At 53.8% G+C, this 11,200-nt stretch overlaps 1 protein-coding gene across 6 annotated transcripts in view; it reads right to left on the bottom strand.

Moving 5' to 3' along the window:
• Positions 1-11,200, bottom strand: part of LOC134339794 (pyruvate carboxylase, mitochondrial-like) — a 978,567-nt gene that overhangs the window by 14,556 nt on the left and 952,811 nt on the right. For all 6 annotated transcript variants that reach the window (XM_063036574.1, XM_063036571.1, XM_063036570.1 and 3 more), the window contains one exon: positions 1,643-1,891. In XM_063036574.1, the coding sequence (XP_062892644.1) occupies positions 1,643-1,891 (249 nt within the window). The remainder of the gene's footprint in view (positions 1-1,642; positions 1,892-11,200) is intronic.

Raw genomic sequence — 11,200 nt, 5'->3', positions numbered from 1 at the left:
AGCTCGAGCACTGGAGGGTGACAAGGCTCTGTGAGTAATGAGCAGGAACCTGCAGGGACTGTCACAGTCGTGATCTGACTTGCACAGTTCACTGAGGCAGTTAACGTGCTGGGATCAGCCTGCTCTCTGCAACATAATATGTCTTAGTTACAATAAGATGCTGACTCTCCCTCACTCTGGCATTCTTTTCCCCAAAACACGGTAGATTCTGCAGATGCTGGAAATCCAGCGCAACACACACACACACACACACACACACACACGACGCTGGGGGAACTCAGCAGGTCAGGTAATATCTATGAAGAGGAATAAACAGCCTCTGTTTCCGTCCGGGACCCTCCATCAGGAAGGGTTTTGGTCTGAAACTGTAAGACCTTAAGACACAGGAGCAGAATTAGGCCATTTGGCCCATCGAGTCAGCTTCGCCATCTCACCATGGCTGATCCATTTCCCTCTCAGCCCCATTCTCCTGCCTTCTCCCCGTAACCTGTGACGTGCTGACTAATCAGGAATCTGTCAACCTCCACCTTAAATATACCCAATGACTTGGCCTCCATAGCCGTCAGTGACAACGAATTCCTCAGGTTCACCACTTACTGGCTAAAGAAATTCCTCCTCACCTCCGTTCTAAATGGAAGTCTCTCTATTCTGAGGCTGTGTCCTCTGGTCCTCGACTCTCCCACCAGAGGGAACATCCTCTCCACACCCACTCTATCTGTGTCCTCTGGTCCTAGACTCCCCCACTACAGGAAACATCCTCTCCACATCCACTCTATCTGTGTCCTCTGGTCCTCGACTCTCCCACCAGAGGGAACATCCTCTCCACATCCACTCTATCTGTGTCCTCTGGTCCTAGACTCCCCCACTATAGGAAACATCCTCTCCACATCCACTCTATCTGTGTCCTCTGGTCCTAGACTCCCCCACTGTAGGAAACATCCTCTCCACATCCACTCTATCTGTGTCCTCTGGTCCTAGACTCCCCCACTATAGGAAACATCCTCTCTACATCCACCCTTTTTAGGCCTTTCAAAATTCAATAGGATCCAATGCAAACCCTCCTCACTCATCAGAATTCCAGAGAGTAGAGGCCCAGAACCTTCAAACCAGAACACTCTGATACGATAAGCCTTTCGTTCCCAGAGTCATTCTCGTGAACCTCCTCTGAACCTCTCCAATGTTCACACATCCTTTCTTAAACAAAGCGCCCAGAAACATCAGCTGTTTGTTCCTTTCTTCAGGTTGCCACTGGTTCCTGCTGTCTCTTTCAGAGTCTGCAGCTCCTTCTCCGAAGCTGCCAGATGTTCCCTCTCTGTTGTCCCCTCACCCTCTCTCCAATCTCTCTCTCTTCCTGCGTTTCCTACTCTTTAATCAGGCCTTTCTCTCTCCGTCTCTTTCAGTTGCTCCCTGTACATTCCCCCTGCCTCAGTGAAGCAGCCATGGTAATCGAAGACCCCACCCACAGGGTGCAGTCTCTTTCCACCGCTCCCACCGGGCGAAAGTTACGAACGTTTCGGAACAGGCTCAAGGACAGATGCTGTCCTTGCTGTTGTTATTGGAAAAGACCCTCAAAGGGTAAATGTGACTGTATCTAACACAACTCTATTACAGCATCCGTGACTGGCCCGTGCATGCTACCTACCTGGAACACCTCGGCGATCTTTGGCCCCTCCAGGAAGAGGCGAGTGTTGAGACACTCCACCGGCCCGAACTGCGCCGTGAACTCCTTGTACTCGTCAAAGACTTTGGGGTACATGGCGGCGGACATCACGTCCTCGGGCGTGATCTCGTCCTCGTGCCGCGCCTGCAGCTCCTGCTCCAGCCTCTCGAAGTCCAGCGGGGAGAGAGAGGTCCCCGGCCGGCCCTCGATCCGAGGCAGGTCTTTCAGCACCTGTCGAGGGGGGAAACCAGAAGCAGGTTAGTGCTGAGGCAAAATTGGGGACAGCTAGAAACACTCAGCAGGTCAGGCAGCATCTGCAGAAAGAGAGAAGGAATGTTGAACAGGCCATGATCGATGGGCCGAACAGCCTAATTGTGTTCTGGTACATAGGGGTGGGCCACGGAGATCTCAATGTCCCAGTAACAAGCTGTACTCAGCCGTGGACGGTCTCAAGCCCGGCTGTGAAAGGAGAAGTGCTGGGCACCAGCTTGGCACCTGGGTCAACTTGAAAGCCTAGCCCGGGACAGAGGACTCTGGCGAGCCACGGCCCAGTGCAGGTGACAGTCCGAAATAAATGAGCGATAGGTTGGGATGGCATTGTGGGAGAGGTGAGGGGGCTGTGCTGAGGCTGTATATGGCCACGGCTGGAGGTTACTGCCCAGTGGTCACTGGGGGGGGCGGTCCCAGAGAGAAGGTGCAGGACAGTTTCTGACTGCATCGCTCCCAAGAGGTGCAAACAAAAGCTACAAAAGGGAGGGTGAGAATCGAGAGTAACACTCACAAAATGCTGGAGGAACTCAGCGTCTGTGGAAATGAATATACGGTCTGTGTTTCAGGCAGAGACCCTTCATCAGGACGGGAAAGGAAGAGGAGAGGCCAGAATGGGGGTAGGCGAGGAAGAAGTACAGGTGGTAGGTGAGAGGTGAAACTGGGAGAGGGAGGGGTGAAGTACAGGTGGTAGGTGAGAGGTGAAACTGGGAGGGGGATGGGTGAAGTACAGGTGGTAGGTGAGAGGTGAAACTGGGAGGGGGAGGGGAGAAGTACAGGTGGTAGGTGAGAGGTGAAACTGGGGGGTGAAGTACAGGTGGTAGGTCAGAGGTGAAACGGGGGGTGAAGTACAGGTGGTAGGTGAGAGGTGAAACGGGGAGGGGAAGGGGTGAAGTACAAGTGATAGGTGAGAGGTGAAACTGGGAGGCGGGAGGGGTGAAGTACAGGTGGTAAGTGAGAGGTGAAACTGGGAGGGGGGAGGGGTGAAGTACAGGTGGTAGGTGAGAGGTGAAACTGGGAGGGGGAGGGGTGAAGTACAGGTGGTAGGTGAGAGGTGAAACTGGGAGGGGGGAGGGGTAAGTACAGGTGGTAGGTGAGAGGTGAAACTGGGAGGGGGGAGGGGTGAAGTACAGGTGGTAGGTGAGAGGTGAAACTGGGAGGGGGGAGGGGTGAAGTACAGGTGGTAGGTGAGAGGTGAAACTGGGAGAGGTGAAGTACAGGTGGTAGGTGAGAGGTGAAACTGGGAGGGGTGAAGTACAGGTGGTAGGTGAGAGGTGAAACTGGGAGGGGGAGGGGGGAGTACAGGTGGTAGGTGAGAGGTGAAACTGGGAGATGGGGAGGGGTGAAGTACAGGTGGTAGATGAGAGGTGAAACTGGGAGGGGGAGGGGGGAGTACAGGTGGTAGGTGAGAGGTGAAACTGGGAGATGGGGAGGGGTGAAGTACAGGTGGTAGGTCAGAGGTGAAACTGGGAGGGGGAGGGGTGAAGTACAGGTGGTAGGTGAGAGGTGAAACTGGGAGGGGGAGGGGTGAAGTACAGGTGGTAGGTGAGAGGTGAAACTGGGAGGGGGAGGGGTGAAGTACAGGTGGTAGGTGAGAGGTGGACTGGGAGGGGGGAGGGGGGAGTACAGGTGGTAGGTGAGAGGTGAAACTGGGAGGGGGAGGGGGAAGTACAGGTGGTAGGTGAGAGGTGAAACTGGGGGGTGAAGTACAGGTGGTAGGTCAGAGGTGAAACTGGGAGGGGAGGGGTGAAGTACAGGTGGTAGGTGAGAGGTGGAACTGGGAGGGGGGAGGGGGGAGTACAGGTGGTAGGTGAGAGGTGAAACTGGGAGGGGGAGGGGTGAAGTACAGGTGGTAGGTGAGAGGTGAAACGGGGGGGTGAAGTACAGGTGGTAGGTGAGAGGTGAAACTGGGAGGGGGGAGGGGTGAAGTACAGGTGGTAGGTCAGAGGTGAAACGGGGAGGGGGAGGGTGTGAAGTACAGGTGGTAGGTGAGAAGTGAAACTGGGAGTGGGGGAGGGGGAAGTACAGGTGGTAAGTCAGAGGTGAAACTGGGAGGGGGAGGGGTGAAGTACAGGTGGTAGGTGAGAGGTGAAACTGGGAGGGGGAGGGGGGAAGTACAGGTGGTAGGTGAGAGGTGAAACTGGGAGAGGGGAAGGGGTGAAGAACAGGTGGTAGGTGAGAGGTGAAACTGGGAGGGGGGAGGGGTGAAGTACAGGTGGTAGGTGAGAGGTGAAACTGGGAGGGGGAGGGGTGAAGTACAGGTGGTAGGTGAGAGGTGAAACTGGGAGGGGGGAGGGGTGAAGTACAGGTGGTAGGTGAGAGGTGAAACTGGGAGGGGGGAGGGGTGAAGTACAGGTGGTAGGTGAGAGGTGAAACTGGGAGAGGGGGAGGGGGGAGTACAGGTGGTAGGTGAGAGGTGAAACTGGGAGGGGGAGGGGTGAAGGACAGGTGATAGGTGAGAGGTGAAACTGGGAGGGGGAGGGGTGAAGTACAGGTGGTAGGTGAGAGGTGAAACTGGGAGGGGGAGGGGTGAAGTACAGGTGGTAGGTGAGAGGTGAAACTGGGTGGGGGAGGGGTGAAGTACAGGTGGTAGGTGAGAGGTGAAACTGGGAGGGGGAGGGGGGAGTACAGGTGGTAGGTGAGAGGTGAAACTGGGAGAGGGGGAGGGGGAAGTACAGGTGGTAGGTGAGAGGTGAAACTGGGAGGGGGGAGGGGGAAGTACAAGTAGTAGGTGAGAGGTGAAACGGGGGTGAAATACAGGTGGTAGGTGAGAGGTGAAACTGGGAGGGGGAGGGGGGAAGTACAGGTGGTAGGTGAGAGGAGAAACTGGGAGGGGGAGGGGTGAAGTACAGGTGGTAGGTGAGAGGTGAAACTGGGAGGGGGAGGGGGAAGTACAGGTGGTAGGTGAGAGGTGAAACTGGGAGGAGGGAGGGGTGAAGTACAGGTGGTAGGTGAGAGGTGAAACTGGGAGGGGGAGGGGTGAAGTACAGGTGGTAGGTGAGAGGTGAAACTGGGAGGGGGAGGGGTGAAGTACAGGTGGTAGGTGAGAGGTGAAACTGGGAGATGGGGAGGGGTGAAGTACAGGTGGTAGGTGAGAGGTGAAACTGGGAGATGGAGAGGGGGGAGTACAGGTGGTAGGAGAGGGATGGAGGTGTATAGGGACTGGACACCCATAGTGAAAAGGAAATGATTAAGCTCAGGAAACTTAAAGTCATCGGAAAGATCAAGAGTGTGTGAGGTGTCACGGATGTAGGTAGGGAGGGACTGAGCTGGTGGGGTGCGGGGGAGTAAAAACTGAGGTGAGGTATGCTGATATGAGTTCAGTGAGGCAGGAGCAAGCTGAAACAACAGGTCTGCCTGGACAGGAAAGTTTATGGATCTTGAATAGGAGGTAGAAACAGGAGGTGCAGGGTAAGTGGCAGTGGATGGGAGATCCCCAGAGTCAATACGGCTGGTGATGGTGTGGGAGACAATGGCCTGGTGTTTCCCACCGGGAGCACCTCTAATACTTCCTACCTCCCCTCCCCGGGCCTTCCTCTCCAGTCCTGAACAAGGGTCTGGGCCCAAAACGTCCACAGAGACTGCCCGGCCTGCTGAGTTCCCCCAGCATTCTGTGTTGTGGATACAGGAGTTATCCAGAACACAGAAGGCTGGGGGAACTCAGCAGGCCGGGCAGTCTCTGTGGACGTTTTGGGCCGAGACCCTTGTTACCGCTCGAGAGAACCGTGCAAACATCTCAGGCACATATATAGAACGAGGGTGCCGAAGACATTTGCCCAGGACCGAATGGGTGGAGAAGTGTTTTCACACAGACTGCAGTGGATGCCTGTCAGAGACAGTGGTGAAAGGAGATATAATGGGCCCCACGGTAACACAGCGGTTACTGCGACTTTTACAGCTTGGGTGTCAGATTCCAGCGTCCTCTGTCAGTAGTTTGTACTGCGATCAGACGGGCACCCTCCCACAGTCTAGAGACGTAGCAGTTGCTAGGGTAATTGGTCATTGTAATTTGCCCTGTGATTAAATCAGTACGTTGCTGGGCGGCGCTGCACGAAGGGCTGGAGGAGCTCAGCAGGTCAGGCAGCATCTGTTGAGGAAAATAACAGTCCACTGCCCCTTCCCTCCACAGGTGCTGCCCGACCCTCTGAGTTCCTCCACACTAGACTACGTCCAGAAGAGACAGGAGCAGAATTAGGCACATTGGCCCATCGAGTCTGCTACATCACGGCGGAATTATCATCCCTCTCAACGCCATTCTCCTGCCTTCTCCCCGTAACTTGTGACACCCTGACTAATCAAGCACCTATCACCCTCTGCTTTAAACACACCCAATGACCTGCTCTCCACAGCTGTCTGTGACAACGAATTCCACAGATTCACCACCCTCAGTCTGAAGAAATTCCACCTCGTGTCTGTTATAAATGGATGTCCCTCTATCTGAGGCTGTGTCCTCTGGTCCTAGACTCCCCCACTATAGGAAACATCCTCTCCACATACACTCTATCTGTGTCCTCTGGTCCTAGACTCCCCCACTATAGGAAACATCTTCTCCACATCCACTCTATCTGTGTCCTCTGGTCCTAGACTCCCCCACTATAGGAAACATCCTCTCCACATCCACTCTATCTGTGTCCTCTGGTCCAAGACTCCCCCACTATAGGAAACATCCTCTCCACATCCACTCTATCTGTGTCCTCTGGTCCTAGACTCCCCCACTATAGGAAACATCCTCTCCACATCCACTCTATCTGTGCCCTCTGGTCCTAGACTCCCCCATAAAAGGAAACATTCTCTTCACATCCACTCTATCTGTGTCCTCTGGTCCTAGACTCCCCCAGTATAGGAAACATCCTCTCCACATCCACTCTATCTGTGTCCTCTGGTCCTAGACTCCCCCACTATAGGAAACATCCTCTCCACATCCACTCTATCTGTGTCCTCTGATCCTAGACTCCCCCACTACAGGAAACATCCTCTCCACATCCAACTGTGTGCCCTCTGGTCCTAGACTCCCCCACTATAGGAAACATCCTCTCCACATCCACTCTATCTGTGTCCTCTGGTCCTAGACTCCCCCACTATAGGAAACATCCTCTCCACATCCACTCTATCTGTGTCTTTCAGTATTCGAAAGGTTTCAATGAGATCCATCCTCATTCTTCTAAAACTCCAGTGGGTACAGGCCCAGAGCCACCAAGCACTCCTCATTCATTAACCCTTTCATTGCTGGGATCATTCTCATGAACCTCCTCTGGACCCTCTCTAACGCCAGCACGTCCTTTCATAGAAAAGTGTCACAAAAGAGCTCGCAGTACTCCAAATGCAGTCTGACCAATGCCTTATCAAGCCACGTGCTCCATACCTGTCCACCTGAGCTTGTTCATAGATGCCAACCATTCATTGTAATTACTTATTTTCATTTTCATTTGGAGATTTGGCACAGAACAGGCTCTTTCCGCCTGACCATCGCCACTGTCCAGTGACCCACCAATTTAACCCTGGCCTAACCATGGGACAACTTCCAGTAACGAATTAACCTTGCAACCAGGATGTCTTTGGGCTGTGGATGGAAACCAGAGCATCTGGAGAAAGCCCAGTGTGAGCGGCCTGCTGTTTGTCAGAGACACCAGAAATCCTGCAGACGCATCACACATGCACAATGCCGGTCAGGCAGTGTCTATGGAGGGGAACAAACAGTCAGTGTTCTGGGCTGAACCCTCCTTTGGGACTGGAAACTGGAAAGGAAGTGGCGAAGAAGGAGGTGGGGGGGAGAGGGAGGAGGATAAGGTGATAGGTGAGTCCAGGTGAGGGGCAAGGGGGCAAGGTGGGTGGTTGGGGCAAGGAGGGGGGCTGAAGTAAGAAGCTGGGAGGTGATAGGTGGAAAAGGTAAAGGGCTGAAGAAGCAGGGATCTGATAGGAGAGGAGAGTGGAAAGGGAAAGAGGAGGAGGGGCACCGGAGGGAGGTGATGAGCGGGTGAGGAGAGCCAGAAAGGGGAATTGGAAGAAGACAGAACGGGGAGGGGGGAGAAATTACTGGAAGTTAAATAAATTGACATTCGTGCCATCAGGTTGGAGGCTATCCATATGGAATTTGAGGTGTTGCTTCTCTAGCCTAAGTTTGGCCTCATCGTGACAATAGAGAAAGCCGTGGGTAGACACGTTGGAATGGGGATGAGAAGTCAAACTGAAATGGTCGGCTACCGGGAGATCCCATCCTTTGTGGCAGGCAGAGCGAAGTTGCTCAGGTCCGAAAGACCGGCTCTGAGCTGAATTGAGGTGGCAGGGTGCGAGCCTGAGAGCGTAACGGAGAGGCAGGGCGAGGAACGGGTTCGAGGCTGGGCCAGATCGGAAAGGTCAGGGTGTTGGGTCGGAAGCAGGGGACGGGCTGGGTCAGCTGCCTGCTCCCTGAGGCCCGCCCGTCTTGGCACTGAACTGAGGCTGCGGCCTGCAACTGACAGGCTCCTGGATCGGCTGCAGTGATGCCTGGTGTCGACCCCTGCGTGAACTTCAGCCATTTGCTCGCTTGGCTGTTTGCGCAATTTGTTTTTTTTCTCTCTCCATTGGGTGTTTGATGGAATTCTTGGGTTACTTTGTTTTGTTGCTGCCTGTAAGGGGCTGAAGGTCAAGGGTGTAAATAGCTTACATACTTTAATAATAAGTGTACTTTGACTCTCTGACCCTGTATCGCGCCGCTGGGTGAGGAGCATTGCGTCCCGTGTGACTCACAGCAGGACGGGAAGCCTGTTAGGCCACTGGCGTTTGGGGCAGCGATGAAGGTCTTCCATCCCTGTCTGTCTGCGGCCATCTTCCCTACGGTGCCTCAGGTGTGGTTCAGGGTCTCATTTCTGTCTCTGCAGTACCACGCCAAGTTGTCTAGCTTGCCAGTGTTGGGCATGGTTCATTCATTCCAAAAAAGAAAACAATTTTGCTCTTGATTTTGGCGGTGTTCAGGGCTTCCTCGATCGTGCCAGTAGCTTCCTCTCGGTTTTCACTCCTGTCAGTCATGCAAATTCCGGTGGGGACGCTGGAATATCGTCGCACACGGATTTAGGATTCTTCATTGCTGTTTCCATAACCATGTTTCTGTCCAGCCAGGGTTGTTAGCCCTGAGCTGAACCCCCCGACCCTCGAGGCCCGGTGGAGTCTCTCCTCCACCCTTTGACCTGTTTGGCATGGGTGACCCTACCAGGAGCCAAAGCACAAGGCCCTGACTCCAGCCAGCACAGCTCTCTGGGTCACTGAGGCACGCAAGCCTAAGACAAGTCTGTGGTCCTCTCGGAGGTGGACAGAAAGGCTGCTGGATATTGAGGTGATGGGACCAAACCCCATACTGACAAGGCCTATCCCAGAAACAGAGTTGGCTGCATAACCGAGAGGCGTTTCCCCTGACAGAAACGGCCTCGGCAAGCAACACCCCGACCATATCACTCCAAATCTCCCTTCCTTCAATGGAAAATGACTGCATTATCAGAAGATTAGCTCCTGGCAGGTTTAAATACCACTAAACTTCACATCCATAAATGTGCCTCGTTTAAAATTAAACCTTAATGGATCTGATTAAATGATTTTCCACCCAGGATGAATCTATGTGACTAGCTAATTAGGTGGTAATGGATTCGGGACTGCTAAAGTAGGTCTCTAACTTAGTTAAACGTGTGTATTAATAGTGAGAGTGAGTGTTGGATAAATGGGCTTCCTTCTTCATGGGACTGTGGGGATCTTACAGAAAGGAAAACAGTCAGAGCTCCAGGGTGAACACAATAATGGAGATCGGGGCTGGGGGAGAACCAGCATTAGACACTAGGCCACTCGGCCCATCTGATGACATCTAGCCCAAGACAGATAGGTGACAACCAATGAATCAGGACTTTCCAGCCCTTCCCCCTAACACTCTTTTGGGGAGGGGGAGAGAGAGAGAGAGAGAGAGGGGGAGAGAGAGGGGGAGAAGGGGGGGAGAGAGAGAGAGAGACTCAGCAGGTGAGGCAGTGGCAGTGTTTATGGACAAGTGTCATCATTTGAAGTTTTTTACTGAGACATTTCTTTGGGACACAGGGAGAGAGTGTGTGAGGGCAGAGGACACAGGAGGGAGGAAAGATGAGAAAGTGGGGAGGGCAGAGATCAGGGACGGGCAGGACAGAGGGCACAGGGTGGCAGAGAACACAGGAGGGAGGAAAGACGAGATAGTGGGGAGGGCAGAGATCAGGGACGGGCAGGACAGAGGGCACAGGGTGGCAGAGAACACAGAAGAGAGGAAAGACGAGATAGTGGGGAGGGCAGAGATCAGGGACGGGCAGGACAGAGGTCACAGGGTGGCAGAGGACACAGGAGGGAGGAAAGACGAGATAGTGGGGAGGGCAGAGATCAGGGACGGGCAGGACAGAGGGCACAGGGTGGCAGAGGACACAGGAGGGAGGAAAGACGAGATAGTGGGGAGGGCAGAGATCAGGGACGGGCAGGACAGAGGGCACAGGGTGGCAGAGGACACAGGAGGGAGGAAAGACGAGATAGTGGGGAGGGCAGAGATCAAGGGCAGGCAGGGCAGAGGGCACACGTACGCAGGGGCCAGGGGAGGAGAGGGCACCAGGAAACGAGCTGTGCTTTGCAGCCCTGCTCAGACCCGGCAGCTAATGGTGGAAAACAGTAATTGTAGGAGCCATTCGCTCACCCTGCTGGGATCAGTACTAACCAATCACCTGTGAAATCGTTCTGGAGTCGTTGCCCGGTGCGGCCGGCAGTGTGCCAGTTGAAATCTGTTAAAATACAGCATTAAACGGCAGCTGAGTGTCGATCTCTAACAGGAGTGGAGAAGATCCAGGGAAGAGAGGCTGTGGCCTCAGGCAATGGACGGCTGAGGTGATCGATCCAGGCAGGGAAAATGAGATGGGTTATTCTGTTCAGATTAACACTCAATGTAAATGATCCTTTGAAATAAAAAAAATTAACTGCACATATCAGCGTTTAACTGATAGGAGTTAAAATCCAATAGTTTCAGTAATTAATAGCCAGATGAGAACAGGCCTGGCTGCAGTAACTCAAGTCACGTCAGACCACCAAGCTATCCAGACATGGGAAACCAATCTGCCCATCAAGCCTGTGATAGCTCCTGGTAGTCCAAAGACGCAGATTTTCTCGTGCTTGTGACTCTGCAGATGCTGGCGGTCTTTAGCAACACAAACTTCCTCGGGATCTCAGCAGGCCAGGCAGCGTCGATGGACAGAAGTAGACAGTCAATATTTCATTGGGACTGGAAAGGAAGCTGTGAGGGGGTGGGCG

This window comes from Mobula hypostoma, chromosome 30 (genome assembly GCF_963921235.1).
Source record: "Mobula hypostoma chromosome 30, sMobHyp1.1, whole genome shotgun sequence".
In the NCBI taxonomy this organism is placed as follows: domain Eukaryota; kingdom Metazoa; phylum Chordata; class Chondrichthyes; order Myliobatiformes; family Myliobatidae; genus Mobula; species Mobula hypostoma.
Note: the sequence above shows the minus strand (reverse complement) of the source record. Positions and strands in the feature narration are given on the sequence as shown.